Source organism: Carassius carassius, chromosome 22, assembly GCF_963082965.1.
Source record: "Carassius carassius chromosome 22, fCarCar2.1, whole genome shotgun sequence".
NCBI classification, from domain to species: Eukaryota; Metazoa; Chordata; class Actinopteri; order Cypriniformes; family Cyprinidae; genus Carassius; species Carassius carassius.
Window position 1 is genome coordinate 13,070,073 of NC_081776.1, and position 26,165 is coordinate 13,096,237.

Consider the following 26,165-nt stretch of genomic DNA (forward strand, 5'->3'; position numbering starts at 1 on the left):
TCAGATGAGCAATTCAGTTGCTGTGAAGACACTAGTAGGAGTTTTTTGTTAAATCAGAAAGTTTTTTTTTTATGACAATTTTACATTATTTACTCATGTTGTTCCAAACCTGGAACACAGAAGAAGAAAGTTTCTACAGTTTTTTTGAAAATCACAATTTTTAAGAATGTTATCTGAAAGAAAGCAAACAGTCATTTGTTTCAACAGTTGTTGTCGCAAAGCAGTGTCTTACCGTAATACGAACAAGCTTTGTTTGGGACTTTGGTGTAGTGAACTGTAGTAATTATTTAATCTTTAGCAGATGTGTAGAGACGTCTGCCAGAAATAGTTTCACAGATTTGTTTTCGAGAGCTTTTTTTCCAATTGATGATGCAATTTTCTGCAGAAGTCTGTTATCATCAGTATACTCCATTTTTATATTGCTTTTTTCGTTCTAATAGATCTGCACAGACGTGTTATCCGAACAGCCAATTGTAAGATGTGCTCCAGTGTCTTACTTCAAAGCTGGTCCTCCCCATGTGTGCCTCATAACTCCCCATAATCTTGACAGTAACCAGCTTTAAGTCTTCTGCCTTGGCTCAGAGCAGGAAGTCTCAAAATAAAGGTGCTATAAAATAGGAAATGATAAAACACAAGCTGCTTTTTAAGACACATGTCCAGCAAATGTCAAAAACCTCTAGTAAATAACATAACTTATTGATAACAATAGCGATGAAAATAATTGAAATAATCATAAAGGTGCGGTCATACTGCATTTACTGTTGTTTTACAAATTTGTGAGGGTGAAATCCAATAGAAACAGATAATCAAATAGAAAATTGAAAATAGAAAACAGATAATAAAGCATACTAGCATTTTAATAAAGTACAAACTTATTTAACAGTAAGAGCCTCGATCGCACAGAGCCTGGTTTTCATTTGCATGTTGTCTAGAAGTTAAATTAAGCTTAATTCAAAGCCATTAATATTAATGTGAAAGATCTTCAACATTTGATGGATCTCAGCACTGCACAGCAAGTATATAATCTTCGAGTCTGGAAGAGATTTACTGCATATCTGGGATATGAGCGCTCAAAACGTGTTTGTTTGTCTCCACTATGAAGGAGAAACACGCGTTCAGACTTTCTGTTGATAATCAGAGATGCTTAAATAGAAAACGTCACCTTCATTGGTCAGATAAACAACACTCAAAGCTTAGATCCATTGCATGTGGTCCGCACCTGAAATGAGTCTCAGTAAATCCCCAAGAACCTATTTAGCTTTAATGCCCCATCAAAAACCCATGACCTGCTCTTTAAGCTACTGTTTATTTGGATCATTATTAATTCTTTTTCATCATTGTCCTCAAGTTGTCAGGAATCTGAAATGCATCTGCTGCAGGATGCGAAGGCCTTACGCACCACGCTAGAGCAGCAGAAGCAGGAGCTGAAGAAGGCCTATATGTTTCCTGAGAGGTCAGCAGACTGAAACAGAGACTTCTTCAGTACTACAACCAGCTGAAGGAGGATGAAGAGAGAGAATACCAGATGCAGTTCCAGTTTGAGTGGTACGATGCTCTGCAGGACCACACCAAGATGTGTGGCTTTGCTTAGGCTCCATTAAAATATGCAGAAGGAAGAGGTGTTTGGCAGGTTTTAGTGAAGACTTACAGACCGAAAGGTAGTTTATCGGCATCGCTCTGAACACTCGCCTCCTCGTTTCCGAAAACAATATCACACCTCCAAAATGCAAAATGCAGTTACTGATCGTGTTAACATTAAAGTAAACATTAATTTTATGATTTAAGAACTTCTAAGTCTGAACTTCTAAAACGTCTGAGATCCATTGTACTAGAGATGTATTTTATGTATGTCAGTTGATCAGATGGGCATTTGTTCTGCAGGCATATTACAGCCAGATGCAGCTTTTACACATATGTCTATTACAGGATGTACTGAGTGGCTCCTTCATCCTTAGCCAAACTGACATGGATTCATGACTGACATGGTGAAATATCCTGTGTTCTTAAAAACGATTACTTTGCAAGTTTATATCATGCGAGTTCCTTTTTGTATGAATTGCTTCATATCGTGATTCTATGCACGTCCTGATTTCTGTAAAATTCATGAAATTTCTTTCACAGAATTTTATTTCTCCTTTTTAGTCTAAAAGAGGAGAAGCTCTGTCTTGAGAAAGAATACCAGTTGTAAGTATTGCTGAGACGGTGAAGATTTAGGATGAATTGTTCATTGGGTATTCCAAACAATTCGCTTCAATACACAAAACGCTTCAAAACACACACAAAAAAGACTGAAAGGCTGCAATAATAAAACTTCAGATCCATTTAAAATTCAAGAAAGTGCGTCTAGAAAATTACACAGAGAGTTATTCTGTTCATGTTAAACTAATTTCAATATCTATATTTAATATATAGATACTAAATAGATACAGCGGGTATAGAAAGTACCACCCCCTTTAAAATCCCATTTTGTTGCTTTGTAGCCTGAAATGAAGATGGACACAGTTTTTGTTTCATCCATACACTCGTAAAAAAAAGGTGCTTCACGATGCCATAGATTAAAAACCTTTTTGTCTAAATGGTTCCATAAAGAACCTTTAATATCTGAAGAACCTTTCTGTTTCACAAAAGGTTCTTTGTGGCGAAAGGTTCTTCAGATTTTAAAAAGGTAAAGAGATGGTTCTTTAAAGAACCTTTGACTGAATGGTCCTTTGTAGAACCAAAAATGGTTCTTCTATGGCATCGCATGAAGAACTGTTTGAAGCACCTTTAGTGTACGGTAATGTCACAAATGTTTGGATCTCACTGTATATATATTTGTTGTCCTGTATATCCTCAGGAGCTAGAAAATATGTACATGGCTCTAAAGAATAGTTGTGAGGAGATGAGGAAAGAGGTGGTTCAGTTTAGACAGGAAATGAAGACTTTAACTGAGAGCATGGAGACTCAACAGAAACATAAAGAAAGAACATGAGTTGGAGAATTTAAAAGATCTTGTTGAAAGAAATGAGGTAAGCAAGACCAGTAAGCTGTAATCACTGAGAAGTATCTGTCCTGTGAAGTTTGAGAAGTGGATTTCACATGTTTGCAAAGTCTTTGACCAGGCTGAGCTGGCTCAGGTGCTTGTCATACCTGTTTAACTTGGAAAGGAGATCATCAGGGTCGCCTGCAAGAAATCTTGAATCAAGAAATTAAAAAAAGTCTTGTTCCTGAATAGTTTCACAAAACAATGGAAATATTTGACTGACTAACCCTCTGTATTTGTTTGCATATCATAAGGAGCTGGAGAAGCAGGTTCTAGTAATAGAGCAACATCGTATAGAGAACATGGGGCATTAGCAGAGGATGGAGGCAAAGTGTGAAGAGGTGAAGGAGGCCAAAAGAGTGGTGGTAAGAGAACTGGAATGCCACAAGTCTCAGCTGGTGGTTGCAGAGAACAAACAAGAGACTCCTAAAGAAAAAGAGGCCATCTTCATGGATCAAAGGTTGTAATCTCAGAGTTTCTTGCCAGATGGATTAGGATTCACATCAGAACTCTACTCTGACAACACCCAAAGTGATTCTGAGATTAAAGACCCTTAAGAAACAACCTTCAAAAGACCCCTTTTGCAAAATATGTAAATAATACAATGAAAAAAGAGGCTATGTTTTGGGGGTTGGCAGAAGAAATAAGTCAAATAGCTGTGTTATAAGTCAAATAAACACATTTTTGAATAAATCTACGGTATTGATTGTTTTGGACTACAGAGGTCTGATGGACATGAACATGGAGCAGATTGTTGCTGAGTGCAAGTCTCTGAGTGATAAACTGGCTCGAGATACACGGCTGAAAGACAAGCTTGTGCAAGCCCTGAAGAGAAATGAACTGCAGCTAAAACAGGCCAGAGACTCTTTTGCTAACACTCAACAGCAACATGAGAAGACCCCATCTAAGGTGACTCGATACACATCTAGTTCCTTATAATGATAAAAATAAATAATTATATCAATAATCATACTGTAAGAGTGTTTTCAGGATTTTCCATGATTTGGCAACACAAGAATGACGTTTAGTGGAAATGACTGCAGAAGCAAATGACGTCCAACATTTCAGAATTGCTGTGAAGCCATTTCTTTCTCGTGTTATGTACAAAATTTGGTTCCTTTTGTATTTTAAAGATTTTTGTTACATAAGACACATGGCCTGGTAGCAGTTGCCCCATAATTTATCTTCATTACAATGGAAAAAGGTCCCCAAAAAGAGACACTGAAATTGAAAGATCTTTTCTTAAATGTTATGCTAACATAAAGCGTATAGTAGCGGTCATGAATTACATTTGAGAAGTTGATGTCTTGTTTTTTGACATGCTGTACTCTATTTAAAACTATTTTAAACAGCATTATGGAAATATATGTTAACATCGTAGTTTTATAGTTAGTGTGCATGCAGCTTTTTTGAGCTAATGTTAATTGAGAACCTAACATGAATATTTTATTTTATAAATTATTTTTATCACACCATTTAGTCAAGGTACAAAGTTGATCTTTTACAGAAGTTACATGTTCTCTTTTAAATTACAGACTATAAAGAAATAATTTGCTTGTTTTATATATATCGTTTCACTTTTGTTTGTGTAGAGAGACACAGTCCCAGATGGTAACTTCTTGTTGCATAGAAGAAGAGATCTGGAAAAGGAAGCGGAAAACCTAAAACGCAGTTTGATTAGCAAGGTATGTACAGTACATTATGACAAATGGCTTTCAGTTGACATAATGTCTAAGTGGTGTGGCAAGATACATTATTTGGTTAACGTGCTTGGTTTCACTCTAGGTTGCTGCAAAAGTCCAGTCTACAACACTCTCACAGCTACAAACCCAAGAGACCATATGAAGAACGAGATCTCTAGGGTGTTACAGGTTCTGCAAGAAATGCACCAGAAACGAGAGGAGCAAAACTTAACCTCAACTCATGGTCAACATGCTGGAGCAAAAAAATAACTTTTTCATCTGTGTTTGTGTTGTCAGGGTCATACAGAGTGACTTCTCAGTGGGTCTTCCAGCTTTTGTATTAGATTGGGTGAAGCAGCCAAAGAGATGATCAAAAATAAAAAAAACAATACTATAAACTTTAATCCAGTGGAATGTAAGTAAAGGTTCGATTGTATATAATAATCCAAACTTTCATTGCCCTCTAAGGTGGCACACATACTTACAGCTCTTTTTACCATTTATAGTTCCTTCTAAACGATAAAAGTGAAATAAACCATCTTGATAGTTTTATACCGCTCTGTGTTTAATCAACAGAAGAGTCTCTTCATATAAACATCTATTGCATCAGTGCAGATAAAATAAACTCTTAAATATTAGATTGTTACTAGTTCTCTTCCTTGCTGTAGGGCTTAAAGTCAGGGGTAAAAACATAATATGTCCTCAGACACTGTGTGCAATTCCAAAATATAGTTCAAGTCCAATATTTTTCACTACATTTACATTTGTCACAAATCCCACTTAATACTGATGCGGAGAGTCACTTCCTGAAGTCCACAACATTATGGCTACACTGAAAATTTCAGCTGCACTAACGGTTCAAAAGTTTGCGGGCAGTAAAATTGATCATTAAATTGATCAGTAGTGACAGTTGAGACATGAATAAAGTTACCAATTTATTTATTTTAATAAATGCAGTTTTTTAAACCCATTCAATGTTAAAGTCCATTAAATAATTAATGTATCATTGTTTCCAAAGCATATTCAGCTTTATTAATAAAAAGGAATGTTTCTTGAGCACTAAATCAACATGTTAGCCTGATTTCTGAAGGATCATGTGACACTGAAGACTGGAGTAATGACTGCTGAAAATCCAGCTTTTCCAGCACAGGAATATATATAATGTCTTTCAAGAAGATTAAAGCAAAGGATTAAGATAAAGACTCAGACCTGAGACATTGTCTTCATCGTCCCTCCTTCTATTACTCCAATTCATTAGATTGATTAAAAGGCTTTTATTCATCAGCTTGGGGAGAACTAAAAGCTGACTTTTATCTCCAGCCCTTGGCCTGTCTGTTGTGGGCTCATGTTGGTGTTGGTTGAAGTGTCGCTCTTTCTGGCTGTCATCTACATAACACTGATATCTTACATGTCTCTCCCAGATCAAGTCCACTTGGACATTTAACTTGTATTTCAGCTTTTCCTCTTTGTCGAGATGCATAACACTGGGTGTTAACCAAGAGACATTTTTAGACTATAATGTACAGTACAGGCATCATTTAACAATCCAGTTGGGTTGGCTTTATTTTGTTTGTGAAGACATTTCCAATCATTTGGCCTTCAATTGAGCACAACAAAACAAGAACCACACCTCAACAGTGGTCGACACCAGATGCAATGTAACCTTTAGTGATCGAAAATCACAATGACACATTTGCCGCCAGCCTGACGCCGTTTAGCCAAATAACTCGCAGAGGGATACAAAGACAAAACACAATACTCACATCCTGTGCATCTGTGTAATGAGAGCTAAAGGGCTTTAAATGAGTCCACAGTTTTAACTGTGTCCTGATGGTGTGGCTTGTGTGAACCAAACCAGAGCACGACAACTGAGTGGAAAAGATCCGTCTCATCGAAAAGATTGAACAGTTACAGTCCACATGAAGGTTGATGCCTTGCTTGGCAGGGACCCTCCTGTTGGTCAGTTTCACTAAGCACAATCACCCCAAAATGAATGTATTTGCAGAATTTTTTTTTATTTGTAACACTTGATTTTTTAGGCTATTTTTTTATTTAATAATTAAATGTTCTAAATATTATTTTTTAAAGAATTCTTTATATTCTAGACCTAGTTTGTGTTATATTGTCCAAATAAATAACTGTTTACACATTTTATTGCATAAGATATGAAATGATGCTGACTTTATAACAGATTTTTTTGAAGGGAAATAACGTCTCCATTTAATGTAATATATATATTTTTCGTAAAACATGAAATGTTACCATTAATTAATAATTAAATAAATATATGTTTTATAAATATTATATAAATATAATTATTATCAATAATTATTTCTATTCTAGACCTATTTTGTTATACATATATTTGTACAACATATATATTTAACACATTTCATTGAAGTGATGACTTATTAAATCTAACAGATAATTTCGCAATGTAATATAATTTAAAAAAATATATATAATGAAAATGTTATCGTCTGACTAAACTAAAATATCATAAAATGACTACACGGTCCATTTTATATAGTTAGAAAAATGCACACATAAACATTTAAAGGAAAAGTTCATGTGTGTGTGTGTATGTGTGTTTATTTAGAGGTGCATTTGGCATATAAGGAAGTTCAGCTCTTGGAAATGGAACCTGTTGTATGAGCCGCTTACATGGCTTTCCCCCTAAATCCAAATCAAGCCTGAGAATGGTAAGAAAGTTTACACACACTGCACAGCAACACCGTTGATTTAGATCAGTCCTCAAATGGTTTTGCTTCAGGACTCAGAATTTCCATTGAATCTCAAGTAAATACTTGATGCTTCAACACCCTGCAGACCTCATGGTCTCCAAAAAAAACATCAGCTGCCCACAGTAATGATCCATAGCAAGCTCTCCTTCAGATTAACTAAACCTCAAACTAATATGCTATGTTACTGTAAACACATAAGGTCATGAAGCCAGGAGTTTTAGCAAATTCATTTGCTAAGTGTGCTTTTGTTTTAGGCAAACAAGCTGCAGGCACAGATCAGGGAGTGCACTCGTAAAATGATGGCAGTGGTAGCAGAGCTGTCCATACGACAGGCAGAGAGTATGACCCTACAGCAGGAAATGACAGACAAGGAACCACAGCTGGACTTGTGTCAGAGGAATGTGAAGCAGGGCTGCCCCGCTCAGAAAACATAACATGTTTTCGAAATCAGCACAGATGGCATTCGCAGAGAGAGAGAGAGAGAGAGAGAGAGAGAGAGAGAGAAAGCCAGGGTAAGCTTCCAGAAAGCACCAATGACTCAGATCCTACAGTAAATAACGTTCCTGTTGATCATCAAATATGAAAGATTGGGTCACAAAACCTATCAAGTACTTATCCATATATAATTTATTTTATTGTTAAGATTAAATTGTATTTTTGGACAGTATTTTCATCACAATTACACATGTGCTTCTCCCCATTTCTCACTACCTCTACTGTAATATCTACTATTAATATCATAAACTGCTATTAAAAAAATATATTGATAGTAATATTTAAGTTTAGATATTTTTTTAAATGATTGTATAATTTGTCACTGCATTACAGTATTTAGAATCTAATACGAATCACAATAAAAAAAAAAAAAAATTAACTTCCAGACACATTTCAGCAATGGGAATTTGCAAAGGAAATGTACAATAATTACACAATGAAAAATCATAAAAATGTCCTCAAGGAAAATATAACTTCTGCTTTGAGCATGAAGGGAACAAGATATTTTTTAATGAGATTTGAGATAGACATTTTATGAAATTCTCAGTCATGATTGGTATATTTAAATTAATTCTGCCATTATAAGCGCAGCTGTGTTGGATCAGTGCTAAAGCTCTATTTAGAAATGTACTTTAATTGAAATACTAACATCATGTTTGTGTGATGCTGAAGTATTCTTATGTTTGTGTTTGTTAGCTGGCTGGGGAAGATAAGTGGAACCAGCTTCCAAACGGTGTTTATACCATGGCCGAGCTTCGACCCAATGCTTACATCCCCATTGATGATCCTTTGCCAGAGCCCAAACCAAAATACAAACCCAGTGAGTCGGCAAACTCATGATGCTTCCAAACACAAAAATAAAAGTCCAGATATGCTCTCCATTTCCTCAGAACTAGTGATGCTAACATAAGAATACTTTGTCATTTGGGTCTAATTTCTATGCTTAGCAGCCCAGTGAAGCTCCTGCTGGTGGAATGCTGGGAATTCAGACCAATTCTTTAGAGATCTACACATGATGCTATGCCGTCTGGACTCACGCACAGCTGAATCATACAGAGAAATTAATTACAGAACTAAATGGGACATTCTATGGAATAGTTTTTTCATTTGATATTACAAAGATTATTATGAAAGATTCATATATATAAAAAAAATCATAATTATTGAGCATCCTACTGCGTATACATATAAATACATACATATACATATACATACATATGCACAGGCCCCCATTTGAAAATATATGGGTATGTGGACTGGACGGAAATTAAATGTAAAATAAAATAAGAACACAATACAAACTTAAATCAAAGATTAAAAATATCTATTCTGTGTATGTTTTTTCATTTGTAATATTCAGAATGTTGAAGATAATTTTTTTTTTGTATTTTAGAATTACATTTGCAAAAACATTTGGAGGCGAGAAAAATGATTTGCTTAATGATTGCATGGGCAATCTTTAGCCAAATCATTTGGATTGTTTTATATTTTGGCATATCACCAACCCCTGATCTTGGCACAACTATAACTTCATTAAAGGGATAGTTCACACAAAAATTTAAGTTTGATGTTTATCTGCTTACCGCCAGGGCATCCAAGATGTAGGTGACTTTGTTTCTTCATTAGAACACAAACAGAGATTTTTAACACAAACCGTTGCAGTCTGTCAGTCTTATAATTGATGTGAATGGGAATCATACAGGTACATCATACAAAACATACAATAAAAAACCCATACACAAACAAAACAAAATTAAACCCTGTGGCTCGTGACGATACATTGATGTGTAAAGACACAAAACCATCAGTCTGTGCAAGATACTGAACAGTATTTATATATATATTTTTTTACCTCTGATTCACGCAATGTCCGAACTTTTAGAACTCTCCTAAGCACATCCTTAGCAGCCAGGTGGGCGTGGTTTTAGCAACCAGCTCCCACCTTTTTGCCCATTTTCGATTATCCGTGAGTGATGCACGGTTATGCGCTTCCAAGATGGCGATGGCTGGCTCCGCCTACTTTTGGCTCCAAAATTGCTCTTCAGAAACCTATGGTCACGGACACTACGTCCATGTTTTTATACAGTCTATGGTCTTTACACACCAATGTATCGTCACGAGCCACAGGGTTTCATTTGGATTTGTTTGTGTATGTTTTTTTTGTTTGTTTTATTGTCTGTTTTAGCAGTGATTCCCATTCACATCAATTTTAAGAATGACAGACTGCAAAGGTTTGTGTTCTGCTGAAGAAACAAAGTCACCTACATCTCAAATGCCCTGGGGGTAAGCATATAAACATCAAATTTTCATTTTTGGGTGAACTATCTCTTTAATACTGTGGTTTTCATACACATAATAGCTCAAAGTGCTTTACAGAAAAGTAACAAATAACCATCTGAAAACTGCTGCAAAGTGAATAGCATGCCTTACAGTCTAAACACTATAATTGCAAACATACAATGGCAGTAATATAAAATAACCTTTCAGGAAATTGCTATCGACAAGAAGCATCTTATTTTGTAGGATATGAAAAACTAAGCATGATGAGTATAAAGAATATATATATTTTTTATTTCTTGTTTGTGAAATATTCACAAATGTACCCATTTGATGTACCCCACATAACATCTATTAACATCTTATGTTATTAACATAACATCTTACTTTTTGTTAGTGCTCTTCCATTGCATCTGTGTGTATAGAAAAGTGCATAATATTCACCATACCTATTGGCATCAGTAGAGTCAGTACATGTCCTTTTGGGTACTAAAATGTTATAATTAAAGAGCAGACTGACAGCCAGGAAATAATCTTTGGTCAACAGCATGACATTGGGCTTCAGTTTTTAGTAAGATGTCACTAACATTGAGATTTTTGTACATTACTACATTCACATGAATAAATCAAGCTTTTTTCTTTGACCAGGGGGCACTTCCCCCCCTAATTTCTATGAATGTTTTCCATGTTTCCCTTTTTACCACTTTAACTATTTGTACTGGGCTGTTTTTACTTGTCTTCAAAGCCCAGCTGGATCTGTGTCTGCTTCAAGGCAGTCTCCTCCACAAACCTGACATCCACATTCTCCTGCTCTTCAAAAGGGTTCTGAGCTAAAATACAACACCCACAGGGGATTATTACCTTGCAGTAAATGGCAACATTTACTGTTCTACAACATATTTTATGAATAACGTCATCTCTGAAACCATGTACCTTGTTCCTCCCTGTTCCAGAGAATCTTGGTGAGGTAGTTAAGGGGCAGGAAATCAGGATAGGAACATGACTTGCCATAGTCCAAGAGTGCAGAGTCCTAAAAAAAAAAAAATCATGTGTCTAGCTGATAAACGTGTTTTGATTTCCATGATTCAGTTTCCTAGGAATCAAAATACTTGATTCTTTGTTCTATTAACAACTGAACATCTAAACAGCAGTTGTTACATTTCATTCAGCGTCTAGTCTAATAAGCTATTTCATCCAAGTATTATTTTCAGCTGTTTGGCAGATATTCAAACCAGCTTCGTGCTGTAGTGTTTTTCTAAAGAAAGAAATACAGAAAGAAAGAAAAAAATCCTCAAATAAAACCAAAAGCACCCTCAGCTGTAACTGTAGAGATAGCATGCTGGTGAAACTGACAAATGATCCAGTGTATTTTTGTTTGCGTACTAAACAGCACCAAATGTTTCTATTTACAACGTGTGTTGTGGTATTAAAGAAAGTAGCCAATCATAGACAAATCAGTTGATTTTTTTTAAACACAATGACCAAACAGAAGTTGTTAAGAATACACTCACCAGTTTTTGTTCAGTGCTGAGTTCTGCATGCTTGTGAATCATCTCTTTGCACACTTTCTAGGCTATGGGCCATAAAAGGCTATAAGCCTTTAATAATCTGGTTCTGGAACTGGGCCTGTCCCTGTCATACTCACCCTGTTCTCTGAGTTTTTTTCCAGCAGAGTCCTGACGTATTCTCTGGAGATACATGCAGAAGTGATGGGATGATCCCACTGCTGGCATACTTTCTGCTCCATATGCTAAATACAAACACATGAAGTCAACATGAAGAGTCGTTCACAACCTGTAATGTGACTTTTCATGATTCAAATAGAATATTAGTTCATAGCAAAAATGTTGGGTGGGACGTTGGGAATTGATTGGCTTAACATTAGTATTATCTGCTACTGCCATTAAAATACTGTATTAACTATTGTCAAAACTTTAGGCAAGCTACATTGCTGTAACTACAACTATATGGCTATTGTTTAACATTTTCCCATCTCAGAGAAAGAGTATCATGTATCCTAATGACAGATTCTGAAGAATACATTCCAAGAATTTTCCAAGAAATTCAGATTTCTTGGAAAACATTTACAATAAAACTAGGATCTAAAATGTTTTCGAAACAAGGTGGAAGACGTGTGAAATCAATAATGGATGAATGCACTACCATGGAAATCATCAGGACTAATCAGCAAGGGAGAAATTGGCTTACAAAATTGGCTTGCAAAGACTGGAGCCCAAGCACATACTGTAATCCAACACATTACCACAAACATGCTCACAATCCTTTTCTTTTACACAGAATTAATTTTGACATCTACTGAAGCAGCTTCAAGCTCTGGGTGAGCAGTGAGGCAAAGGCTGGACCCCATATGACAGATTTCAAGAGAAGAGTTAAGTTGGAAACTTACCTCAGGAAGTCTTTTCAGGATACTAAACTTCAACTGCTCATTGGCATCACTGTTATCTAAATCTGTCATGCGGTAGATGGAGAGAAAGAGTAAGAGATCATAACATTGTACTTAAAATAAAACACTGGCTTCTAAATGACCATATTTCTTTAATAATGAGGGTAATTAATCTAATTATTTTTTTCCAGGTCAGGGATACATTTTGCCTATTGGAGACTTTAATGTGGTGACCAATATGCTGTAGGAAAGCAAAGGAGTTCAAAGGTGATCGGTAAAGTCTAAGTACTTTGTGTATGTACTCAATATATAAATGGATAGCTTTCAGAACAGGGTATATTAAAATGTGTGTTTAAATTAGTACCTGTCATAAGGCGTGAAACAAATGGTTCTGTGAGCTGAAGAAGGCCGTGGTCCACATACTGGAGAAAGGTGTACTGTGGGAGACAACGGACTCCGAGCACACTTAACAGTGTAGAATAACCTAAAAATGCACAGATAATGAACCACTTAAGTGATTTAACCAGTTTTGTGATGGATAGAGTGGACAGAACTGAAGCACTGGGTCAGTGACTCCACTACCATTCGCCTTCCAGGCAGGGCTGAGCCCAGGGCAAAGAGTTTGTTTCATAGAGTGGATCCATCCAGATAAATCTTGCACAATTCAGATTTCAGAAACAGCTTTTTGAAAATCTGAGTCATAGAAAATCAGACACACCCAGCAGCTAAACTACATGGGATTGATTTGGATTTTGGAGAGATACCCTTTGAGATCTAGATTAATCTTCAGAGGGTTCAAATGTCGTTGGTCAGCCATGGGAGAACTAAAGATTCCGTTTCTCCCTTTGGCATCATTAAACAAGTCTAAATATGTCTAACCATGGAAAGAAAAACCGCAGCCTACCTAAATAGCATGAACATGCTCCAAAAAAGAAAGCCGTTGAAGACGACGCTTGAATGTAATGCAAAAATCTGATTTTTTTAGGAGGATAAAGCACTACACCAAGCCCTGATCCAAAATGGCAAACAAGGTGAGAGAAATGTCTGTGTCCAAAGATGCCTACTTCCCTACTATACAGTAGATAAAATGCAGTCAGGGAAATCATATTATTCTTGGATGACCTACTACTTCTACCCAGATTCTGAGTGAACCAATTGATACCATAGGTCTCATGACAAATGTAGTGCATTTGAATTTCATTCATACTACACACATTTATACGACATAGAACGTACATAGAAAGTCGTGAAGTAAGTTTCAAATCAAACATAGTACCTACTCAGACAGTATGTGATCTCAGATGGAGCGAATATACTTTTATTTCATTAAATCCTGAGAAATATTAAGTAAATAGTTAAATCTAATTAAAATACTCAAGTACAGCAACATGCTTATGTCAAACCCTACTGGAATCAATTGTGAGTTCAGTCTCATCATGTAAGGAGGGATATTTGTGTGATAGTTGCTGCACATGTAGAGCGTTCCTAATAGAAACTCATAAGGTTCAGATGGGATTCTGTCTTTATAGGCAGGTAGTAGACAAAAAGGCAGCTCATTAGGATTTGGAACTGTTTTCTGTTTAAGTGTTCTCAGACTTTCTCAGTCAAGCTTCCTCTTACCTGGAGGGAGGGGGAGACAGAGCCCTTTAGTTGCTTCCAGAATGCGAAACATCACATGAAGCATCGCCCACTCTTCTGAACTGCCCTTCTCCTGACTAAAACAGAGAATTGAAGTCTTTAGATTTAAAGAAATAAAGCACTCTCATTCCCTGCCAAAGAGGAAGTAGAACATGGACAGGTGCACATACATGCAGAGCACCCAGGGGCCCAACTTCAGCTTCTGCCACATCAATTCCAACACATGCCAGACCAGTTCCAGCTGAACAGAGAACACAGTCATATATTACAAAATACATATAACTACAAAAGGCAGATGCAAGACAACACACATCCTCTTTAAAATTACTATGAATCGGTCAAAAACTGGACAATCTGACTCACTTTCTCTTCCTGTTTTCAATGTGTGCACGAACTCATAATCACCACCCCTGTTCACTTTAGCAAGCTCATTAACTCCAGTGCGTGCTTTTACTAGACAGATCAAGCATGAGCTCTCACATCCTCATGCTTACCCTGATCTGAAAACAGGAAGAACCACTAAACTTCTGCTTCCCCTCTGGTCTCCTAATTGGGCTCGATCCAAAGACAGTTTGGTGGAAACAGATATAAAGTGCATATATTCAACTATTCTTCCTTGGCGTAATAGGAGAGTAGTACATTATGAGGGTTTGTTCCAATCCTCCAAGCGGTAGGGAGATACAGTCACTGTGTTTTGGCATAAGGACAAGAGTTTATCACTCTAGGACCAAGTGCACACTGTTAGATAGAAGGTTCCTGCCCCTGTGCACATTTAAAGACCCATTTTGGTCCACAATTTATAATCTAATCACAGAGTAGACTAATCAGTTGATCTAGTGACAGCCTTAAATATATAAAAAAGGACATTTTGCTTAAGGTGCAGCTTCGTTTTGTGTCAACAGAGGAGATTTGTCCCCCAGCTGACAATTACTAACGTGTGCAGTTAGAGATCTCTGGCATGAGCCAACTGTACAAACACATACCAGCTTTGCAGCATAATTCACCACCAGCAAATCAATCTTTTTCTTCCCCAGTCGTGATAAATGTTTGTTTAAGTGTTCTCTGAGTTTGTCCACCATCTGAAAAAGAAATATTTTTAATAATGTGTATAATAATCTACAGTTATATCACAAATAATTGAAATTGTCAAAAATAATACATACAGCTATTTGCAATAAAAAAAAAGACCACTAAGTGTTGCTTGGAACGAGATTCAATTATACAGATTACCAGTCGTCATACAAAGAAATTTAACTGCAGAATGACCAGTCAGAACCATTGGCCAATCACAACCATGCATTCCAGAAAGCTGTACTATAAATAATAAATATATCATTTAAAAAAAAAAATTAAATCATTAATGGATTAGCACTTTCAGCCTCGCTGTCATTGTCAAGGATTGTAGAATGGTCTAGAACTGTCTGCACTTTTCCTCTATTCACTGATTTCAGCTGCTTTGATGGAATGTCTGCTTATTTGGTGTGTAGAGTTACACTGCTGGATGAAAGGTCCACTACTCACCAAACCCACTAGCATCCTCTGCTGTTGGTCCTCCTCTTGAAACAGTGGAACTACACGCTTATCTGAAAGGACAGAAAGAAAGTGAGAGTTTAAGGTTTAGTTTTACACAAACCTGTCATCATTTACTCACCCAATGTTGTTACAAACCCATATAGCTTTCATTTTTCTATGAAACACAAAAGCCCTGCTCTCATCCATAGCTCTCAAATCTCATTCTCACTAGTGCACATTTTTTTTGGTTCATTATATGATTCTGTTGCATGGAAAAGAGCAGCGTCTTCATTCTGCAAAATATCTTCTTTTGTGTTTCACGGAAGAAAGCAACATGACCACCGATTTTTTTTAATTCTGGTTGATCTATCGCTATAAAAATCCTGTCAGACAATGCTGAACGACCTTAATAATTCTATCCATTTTTATTATCTCTATAGGAACTGAAAAACAAGCTGTTGGGTGAACAACAAGCTCTAAGTGAAAAGAAAAACAAACACCGGCTCTGAAAGGTATTCTTTCACTATACCTAACACAAGATAACACATAGATTTGTTTTAAGTGTGTGTGTGTGTGTTTTGACTAGGAAGGAGGTACTGAGGCTGATTACATTCAGACCAGAGAATGAGACCCTGAAACTTCAGTCGCTGGGACTTTCCATGAAAGCTTGAAATACTTCCAGGATTTGATCAGGGATATATAATCTCACAAGTATCCTTTTGTTTCTCTTACCCAAACGCCAAGTGTCCACCATGGACAGAACTCTGCATGTAAGAAACGAACAGAAAAAAAGACATGTCAATTACATCAAGCTGCGTTTCACTCCTAGGTCTCATCAAAAACAACAGCAAAACAGCAACAGTAAATACTGTCTTGTTTTAAAGAGGTTCAACTTATTCATATAAGGGTTAGTTTGCTTTTGCATGAAATGACACACTGTTTTGTTTTGTAACATGCTGTTCTTGCACACTCAGTCTCCATGCACACTCACGCACGCACACATAATGTTTGGCACATGCTGAACTCCACCCACTTTTTTGTGTTCTCCTCAATTTGGCGATGACAGTGGGGAGATTTCTCCTTCTCTGAGTTCTGCAGCAATAACAAGAAACTGACATTGTTAAACAGACAGTTGTAGCATAGTATTAGGTGCTCACAAGTCAATATATAGTGGCCGTCATATTTTGATGATTAATAATTAATATGTGTATATTTTAGATACTGCATATTATACATTTATAAAATGTATAATTATATATTTATGTAGCAACTTAATCCTTCAATTTATTATAACTAGTGCTGGCAATATATTAAAATATATATTTAAATTAATTAAAAATCAACCATGTGTATCCAGTTCCTTATTTAAGGGAAAAAAAAGTAATAATAATGTGCAATTATTGGGTTCTGCAATTTGTTTGATTTTTATATTTCTTAACCCTCTAAAATCATAAAAAATGAACTGTGATTCAATAACTTTCCCAATATGGCCGTAAAGATGTTTTTGATGCAAGTCTGCAGGCTTCAGCTGCTGTTCCGATTTTCTGTAAATGACTTTGTTTCAACCGTGGGCAATATTAAATTTTTTGAGCTTCATTAGTGATTTCATTTCACCATAAAAAAATCTTGCAAACGGCTTTTGTTAAACATTTCATCTGGGTTTGATTTAGAAATAAATTCCATGTAAAGACCTTCTTTCTCTGTTTACTGAGTAATGCATGCTCCACTAGGGACTTTTGTGAATGTGTGTGTGTGAAATGGACACTTGTTCTGTGGCTCCAATCACTTCCAATACGTTTATACAAATCCCAGAACAGAACTTTTTAACCAAATTAAACTTTTAAACATACAGATTCTGGGTCTCTTCGGTCCTGATGCATAATGTGTGGTCCTAGTGCTCACCATAGCAGCCTGAAATCTGTCCCAGTCCTCTTTAATAAGACTGGTCCTGAAGCGAGGGCTCGGTACCCCCTCAAAATACCTCATCCTTTCCAAGATGAGCTGTAGTTCCTCCCAGTAACCCTGCAGGCTTTTTGGCTATAACCCACGGGAACCCGAAATAATAAAATACAATTACAACATTATCACAAAAGGAGAATTGCAAAACCGGATTTGTAAGACGTGAAGCACATTAGTCACTGTACCCTTTTGACAAATGAAGTGTGTCTTAGTGATCGATCTGGACTGAAGCCCTGGCAAATGTTTCGGGGGTAGTTTCACAATATCATTCTGATATATCAATGTTTTGGATTTAGTTGACAGTTGAAATCTGTTTCACAACTCAAACATTTCCTGTTGATAAGCTTTCTAAGAACACCTCTCCCAAGCAGATTTAATGAATTTGATGTGGATTACCTCGTCTGTTTCAGTCTATGCCCTAGTACTGATCTGCCACTGTTTCTTCTGCCACCTAGTGTTTAGAAAGTAAACTGCTGCTCTAGAAATGTATTTGTCAGCCCATTTAATGTCTGTAAAGTGACACACTATACGTGAACCGTGTGCAATTTTCAGTCACATGTCACAAGTAAATCAGATCAATTTTAATTTCAAAGCTGACTTTCAATTCAAGCGATGATAATCTTTAGGGCTGCTCCGATCACGTTTGGCCGATCATTAATGCGCATCTCGTCAGTAAAGCCGGTTCTCTAATCAGCGGTTAATTCCATCAGGTGTGTGATTTCACATAGAGCAGCTGTTACTACACAGAGCCGTTGTTAACTGAGAAGATGCGCAAATAAATGCTGAAAATGAACGTGGATTTGCGCAGCTTCTCAGTTAACAATGGCTCTGTGTCAGGGGCGTAGATTACGTGGAGGACGCGGGGGACATGTCCCCCCCACTTTTATCATCACGGAAATTCGTCCCCCGCACTTTTTCGGGCAAGTGTGTTCGTATAGAGGTTTTCAAGAGCTGGTGTGAATAAATATAGATTTAAACTCAAAGAAACAGGATAGTCTGCAAATGATCTGTTTTTTTCTGACCCAGAAGGCGAAATCAACATCACGGAGCGCTAAACACTCCTGCAGTGTATGTGTGTGTTTCATTCATACTCGAAGCTGGAGGGCGCTCTCGCGCAGAAAGCGTCCACCTATCGCTGTATGAAAACAATTGTTTTCGGTTTGTTTTTTTAAAGTCCCAAAAAATCTCCAGCAGGTGATAAATAAAGTATATGAACAATGTAGTGCTAATTGACATAGCATTTATTACAGTATAGAAACTCTTCTGCCTTATTATGTGATAAAAAGTGTTTGTAGTATATAAACAAATCAATATTTGTTATTGTCCAGCAGTTATATATTTCTAAGCCAATTAAAAGCTAGAGATTACAGAAAAATTAAAGTTGCCTATAGTATACACTACCAGTAAGAAGTTTTTGAACAGTAAGCTTGTTAATGTTTTTTAAAGAAGTCTCTTTTGTTCACCAAGTCTCTTTTGTTGATCCAAGTAATGCAAATCAGTGAAATTTTGAAATATTTTTACTAGCCTATTTAAAATAACTGTTTTCTATTTTAATATATTTCAAAATGTAATTTATTGAGATTTCAAAGCTGATTTTTTTTTCATCATTACTCCAGTCATACAATCCTTCAGAAATAATTCTGATATACTGATTTGCTGCAAAAAAAAACAAACAAAAAAAAACCTTGTATTATGATAATGTTGAAAACAACGGAGTAGAATTTCTTCAGGTTTCTTTGATGAATAGAAAGTTCAGAAGAGCAACATTTATCTGATATAGAAATCTCTGTAATCATGTAAAAATCATTATAAAATGATGTCTTTATCATCACTTTTGATCAATTTAAAGAATCCTTGCTAAATAAAAGTATTAATTTCTATAATTTATATATATAAAAAAAAATCACATAAATGCTGATCTGTGGATCCTTCTAGTTATCAAAGAATGCTGAAAAAAAATGTACTCATATGTTTTTAAATATTGATAATCAGCCAATCATCAAATTATAATGATTTCTGATTAATGTGACACTGAAGACTGGAGTAATGATGCTGAAAATACACCTTTGATCAGAGGAATAAATTACCTTTAAAATTCTAATAGAAAACAGTTATTTTATACAGTATAAATATTTCAAAATATTACTGTTTTTGCTGTACTTTGGATCAAATAAATGCAGACTTGGTGAGCAGAAGATACTTCTTTCAAAACATTAAAAATCTTACTTTTAAAAAAAACTGTTGACTGGTAGGCTATATAGATTACAGAAATGTTATATCGTAATGTTTTATGTGTCTGTGTGTGTGTGTAATTTCTGTCCCCCTCACTTCTGAAAAGATGGCTACGCCCCTGCTCTGTGTAGTAACAGCTGCTCTATGTGAAATCACGCACCTGAAGGAATTTATCGCTGATTAGACAACGAGATGCGCATTAACGATCGGCCGATCGTGATCGGAGCAGCCCTAATAATCTTAACAGCTAAATTAAAAACATGAACACGTTTGCCACATCTGTTTGAAATACTGTCTAATTTAAAAAATGTCCCCCTGTTCATCCCGCAAAGACTATTTCATGAAATATAATAATGCATATAGATTCTGGAGTATCTCTTACCTTGCCTTTCATTATTGATTGACCGAGCAGTTCGGGGGTGCATTTTACCCCAGGGATTGCTGTCAGAGCCACAGGAAGCTCCTGGAAAGCAAGGCATAACACCTTCTATCAAGTTTTACATTAAACAGATGAAAATTCACAGAAAATAAGTATTGTGGAATGTGGAAAGTACTCTGTTCACCTATAAAAGAAGTATAGCTAAATGTTTACCTTCTTCTCGAACACACAGGAGTACGGTAACAACTTATCTAGGCTCACACACTGTTGGTAGCTTATTCTGTACAGGCTGGCTGAAAGGAGAGTTGTGCTGTTATTTCTAATACTCGTTTTGCATGCAAAATAGAGATAGGCTGCATGAACAGAAGCACTCACCTAGAATAAATTCCTGAATCTGATCAAAAGCATCAAAGCTCATAATATTCTCACTGATCCAATTTATAATCTGGAACAAGAGAGAAATGAGAATCATATTAGAGTCAATTTTTTTAGCACATGTCATCATTCCAAAACGAATCACTCTTTCTCGCTCACCTTGAGCTCCATCACAGGATTTGGCTGCAGGTAGACCAGCATGCAGTGCAGAGCAGCAAGCCGCTGGGCCTCAGGCCTGCCTGCACTGAGAAGCTCAAGCAGAAAGTCAGGGTTGAGCTCCATGGTGTACATCGTGCCGGCTCGGACATCAAGCAGCCTGCTGCCAGACACACTCACAACCTCTCTGCCCAAACCCAGGGCTCCAATGTGACCATCCGCCCCTGGCAGAGTAAGGTAATACACACAGAAAACACAATATGCTTTAAGTGATTGTATTTCAAATTCAAATCATACTAAATATATGTGAAATACAGATTTTATAACAAGCAGCAAAACACAAAAACTAAATATAAGGCCTTACCTGACAGGAAGAGACTGTAGCAGAGCAGGTCTTGTTGTCTGCAGTTGATGAGGTGCAGGAAATGATCAGCCAGGTACACCACTATATAATAATCTGAAATGAATAAATCATCAACTGAGGAGATAACCCATGACACTATTTCAGAGGAACAGTCTTCCATGTATGCATTTCTGTGGGCTGAGTGAGAGATGATGGCTTTACTAACCCAGATGAATGAAAATAGGATGGACGGTTGGCAAATTAGCAGGTGCGGAGCCTTTCTCTAGAGACACAGTGAACGTCTTACTGCAACCTATCAGAGAGAGTCTATTTAGTGCTTTATATAATGATCTGTGTGTTTATATCACTGCAGTGTGTTGGTTTGTACCTCTGTGCACAAATGCAATAGTGTAGGTGGCGTCCTTATGCCATTGCACTGGAGGGCTGTAGCATACACACATGGTTCCTGTTCAAGGCAACCAAAGATTCAGAACAAGAACTTACATCAGTTCAAATCAAATGAATTACATACAAACACAAAATGAAAGCCAAAATAGCTGAAATGCAGATTAACAGAAATCACGTAGGCGATTTAAAGCCTTTTGGCAATTTACTGTAGATGATTTCAGGAATTGCTTTTGCAATTATATGCCTGCTTATACACTACTACAGCATCAGCAATGTGAAGCATGTCGACGATTATGATTAATTCAATGCATGTGAAAAAGCGGAGAAAATATAAACTTACTCTCTATCCCATGATAAGTTAGAAAGAAAAAAACACAAGTAAATACGGAGCAAATATTTCATTGTTTCACAGTATGATTTCATATTGAAGAGCACATGTGAAATAACTTGCCTGTTATGCTGGTGAACACCTCTATCCTGAGACCCTCGTCCTTCGAGTCCTGATAGTGATCGTACCCGAAATTAACAAACCTGTAAACCCACAGACACCGCTTTATTCTTTTAACACAGGGTTTTTACAATCATAGATCATGTTTGTACATATTATGAGCTGTTTGAGCATGTCTTTTACTGCAAAAAGTCAACTGAGTTAAGTCACTGACCTCACAGAAGAAGTTACAGAAGAAACGCTGGGCATCTCCAGTGGAAGCTCAAACTGTTGCACATAAAAGCGTTTGCTTTGAATTAATCAGCTCCTCTAAATAGTATTCAAATAAGGCAGTTTAGTTATGACACAAAGATGTTTACCACGGTTTCAAAGTTGCGATCGGGGTAAAACTGTACACACTTCAGTGTGTGTTTCTCCTATAGAGTGGAGAAAAAAAAACAGACACATGGAAATATGTTCATGTTCCTTCTTCAAAACTTATAGAGAAGAAAATGAATAAAGGCAAGCAATAGTGAACGTGATCCTGACCCGTGCAGTGAGGTAGAAGAGTCTTTGAGTGTCTGAGTCCCACTGGACCCAACTGAAGTCCTCCGCCACTCTCTCTCTGCTCAGACGCTCAGGACTCTGCATAACCTGTTTGAACAAGCACAGGTGTTTTTACCATTCATATGAACATCCTTACATTTTTATACATCCTTATACCATAACAGATATATAAAGAGCAGCCCTTACCACTCTGTAGCCCTCCTGCCTCGTCAGAGTAATGTGGTACTGATCAACATCTGTAGCAACAAAATAACCATTCATGAGAAATTACAAGAAAAATATCCAAACTAGTAGTAGCTTGAACAAAATATGGTATAATGCAATGCGAAAAAAAAAAAAAAAACATATAGATGGTTCCTGGAACATTTCCACAATACATACAGCCATCCTCTGCCGCCAACAGCAAATGACTCTCCAGTAAAGTGGTCCGGCATGTCTTAGGATAAAGAAACTAGAAAGGGGTTCATAGGAAATAACAGAGTATTTCAGTGGGATTTACACTGGATCTTCATAAGGAATTCTGTATTGGGTGTTTCATCACCAGCTGTTCATTACCTGCACTTTGACTCTGCAGTCCACCGCCTTCAGGACCTTTGTGTTGTTGATTGGGTGTATCTCAATGAGGAGAGTTAAACATTTTGACACTAAGGTAGAAAGAAAACTGATTTATAGATTTATGACTATGTCAGGAGTTAAAGAATAACCTAGACAATGTGACTGCGAGCCTGTGCTAAGCTCATTTATATACACTTAGATTCTCTGTTTTGGGAATGCAGTTTTATTTAAGTGCATTATGATGTAAGCAAACTAGCATCGATTTTAAGCCTCTTGAATTTAAAACTGAAACAAACCAAACAATCATTAGGCCTATAGTTAAACTCTTTGTATGCATTTCGTGACAGAATTAGAGTTTCTTTTAGACACAACATTATGCAACATTTATTTGATCAACTTCGCTATGATGCTACCATGGCAACCCATATGAGAAGTGAAAGCATATTGGTATAAAACTGCAAAGCAGCGTCTATGTCCTCAAATGGTACAACCATAAAAATATTTCACAATCAAGCGCTTGTGACAATCGTGCAAGAGACGCAAATAAAACTGTTAAACTGTAACTAATAACTGAAACTTACGACAATTGATATAGTGGAGTTCAGTCAAATTTATTCAATTTCCATTTGAATAAATACAGTATCATCTCTCGATGTCTCACAAAACTGATTATTATTATTATTATTATTAGTATTATTATTAAATGAATAAAAGGCCTAAAAGAGGGCTTGAATTTAAATTTAGGAGCACATTAAAAAACGTAAGGGGTGCGATGAAAATTGATCAAATAATGTGTTTTTCTCAATAAAGGGTTACAGTGAGACATTTACAAGAAAAATGAAATTATTAAAATCCAGAAATCTAGGTTTTTAAATATTTCTGCTTAAACTGTATTTGATAATAATGCAATTATTTATAGGCCTACTTTAATCCGTGTAAACTGTTTGTTTGTGTGTGTGTATATATATATATATATATATATATATATATATATATATATATATATATATATATATATATATATATATATTTAATGTAATCATAGTCTTTTGAAGTTTAATAATCACTGGTTGTATGGTGATTCCTGTTTTTAATCCCCAAATGTAATACTTATTAAAATTATAAATAAGACCTTTTATACACCATCTAAGATATTTAAGAGTCTTTATGACCCTAAATCTTATTTTTTTTAAAATAAACAATTCTTGACTTTTTGTAGACCTTTGGGGACTTTACACATGCTCCTAAATACATTCTAGTTAGCACACATCTATTTTAGTCAATAGGAGAAAAAGGCTTGCACTTTTGAGCCTGCAGTGAATAACTACTAAAACAGTAAATAATAAATATACTGTTATGAATGATTTCTCGTACCTGGTTTAAAAGCTCCATGTGTGGACTGAGATAGGCTGACCGCTAGCACAGAAAAAACTCACATTAGTAATTATCTTCTCAAACCCACAATGAACCAAATTAAACATTATTACCCATACAATGATGCTCGTATGCTAAAAGTATATTATATTGGCCTGTAGTCTCACCCAGGAGTGTTTCTTCTTTATTTAAAGAACAGCTGCTGACACACACCTGCTTGTCAAAAGTGTAGAGGAGCTGTGAACACAAGAGGCACGCGGTTACACAAACCTTTCATAGTTCATTTCATTAAGACTGACTCACAATTCTCTCATTTATTTCAATACACAAATCCAAGTTGTCATTTTTGACACTAAATTTATAATCTGTTTATAATAATGTGTATATGATTGGAATTACATATCCATAGGCCCAATGTTCATCTCCAAAATTATTACCCATTCTGTACCTTATTCTCTGTACTGTGAGGATCATATTTCCCAATCCTTGTAGTTCCTGTTGCCCCCTAAACATAATGATTGGGAAATCAGTAATTTAAAAATAATAAAAATAAAATAAAAATAAAAACACTTTTAAAAGGTCAAAAGAAGCAGAAAGGATAACAACACGTGAACACAGTGACATCCATTAGGTTTGCATGTAAGCCAACACATACTATAGCGTCTATTGTATGTAGCCTATGGCCTGTAGTGCTCATTTGCTGTAGAGACTGGCGACAGATTGTCCGCGCGCGCGTCACTTGCGCTGCTATGAATGGAACGTAGCGCGCATGACCTGTCAAATTAAAGTGACACATGAAACTAAAGCCAAACTTACTCTCCAAGAGTACACGACCCCTCCATCTTTCTCCACACTCAGAATGCGAGGCTCAAGAACACCTGCACACATTTTAAACAAGGACAATAAAAGCATGCCCTCGGCGATATATTAACAATAGCAATAAAAATACTGTTGGGTTAATATCATAAATAAACAATAATATAGTAAGTGCATTAGGTCCGCATACGTTACCTATATTTGCTCTTTCCTCCTTCGCCAAAATGCTTGCCACAACATCTTTTTGAGCATCGAAAGTGGGGTTTAATCTCAACATGTGTCTGATCTGTCCTGCACAGATTTAACTAGACCTGAGATTAAGGAAATGACCTGATTTCACTCATCGGCAGTGCCGTTTACGACATACAAACTTTAACGCAAACACACTATTTATGAAAAATTTTCATTAAACCTTAATGGTCGCTCCACTTGATCGATGTGCTGAACACAGACAGTGCGCGAGACATCATTAGAAATCCATTACTACTAGAACGCATCGTTCTTTTGAACCGGTTCTTTAAAACGAATCCGTCGAACTGAACTTTAGGAGTTGGAAATGATCGAGCTGACTGACCCTGTGACCTAAAAAAAACATCACGATCGATCATATTCGACTCGAAATGAACCGAAAGTCCGTGAATCTGCAGATCCCGACCTCACTTGCGGTGCTTACAAAAGATCTGCCATATGAGCACGAAGGCGGATCCAAAACACAGTTGAGCCAATCAGAAATCGCACTCTTAGGTGAAGTTGTTACTGTATGAGGAATTATGTTTATTCCTATTTTTCATTGCATTCAT

At 36.4% G+C, this 26,165-nt stretch overlaps 1 protein-coding gene and 1 pseudogene across 1 annotated transcript; one reads left to right on the plus strand and one right to left on the minus strand.

Annotated features, from left to right (window-relative positions):
• Positions 1-1,096: 1,096 nt before the first annotated feature.
• Positions 1,097-7,882, plus strand: LOC132098576 (coiled-coil domain-containing protein 146-like; annotated as a pseudogene).
• A 2,813-nt stretch (positions 7,883-10,695) lies between these two features.
• On the minus strand, positions 10,696-25,642 carry LOC132099000 (gamma-secretase-activating protein-like). Its single transcript, XM_059505344.1, has 32 exons — positions 25,561-25,642; positions 25,366-25,427; positions 24,998-25,054; positions 24,717-24,786; positions 24,550-24,591; positions 23,176-23,264; positions 23,002-23,071; positions 22,807-22,856; positions 22,603-22,707; positions 22,434-22,490; positions 22,289-22,341; positions 22,078-22,157; positions 21,967-21,969; positions 21,607-21,684; positions 21,445-21,531; positions 21,240-21,332; positions 20,879-21,099; positions 20,720-20,789; positions 20,558-20,637; positions 20,348-20,428; positions 17,677-17,811; positions 16,808-16,866; positions 16,507-16,538; positions 15,784-15,845; positions 15,246-15,341; positions 14,433-14,503; positions 14,245-14,339; positions 12,989-13,108; positions 12,628-12,689; positions 11,866-11,970; positions 11,154-11,250; positions 10,696-11,050 (listed from the first exon to the last, which is right to left on the minus strand). Exons 1-32 carry the CDS (start codon positions 25,640-25,642, stop codon positions 10,950-10,952), a joined length of 2,565 nt encoding a protein of 854 aa, XP_059361327.1. The 3' UTR covers positions 10,696-10,949.
• Positions 25,643-26,165: the final 523 nt, after the last annotated feature.

What these genes read in the sequence shown, in the direction of transcription:
- LOC132099000 (XM_059505344.1), bottom strand. Translation starts at nt 25,642, where the DNA reads ATGTTGAGATTAAACCCCACTTTCGATGCTCAAAAAGATGTTGTGGCA. An exon ending in CTCACAGTACAGAGAATAAG is followed by an intron (nt 24,787 to 24,997) that starts GTACAGAATGGG and finishes TTGTGTTCACAG; the next exon opens with CTCCTCTACACTTTTGACAA. An exon ending in ACTGCAGAGTCAAAGTGCAG is followed by an intron (nt 23,072 to 23,175) that starts GTAATGAACAGC and finishes ACCCCTTTCTAG; the next exon opens with TTTCTTTATCCTAAGACATG.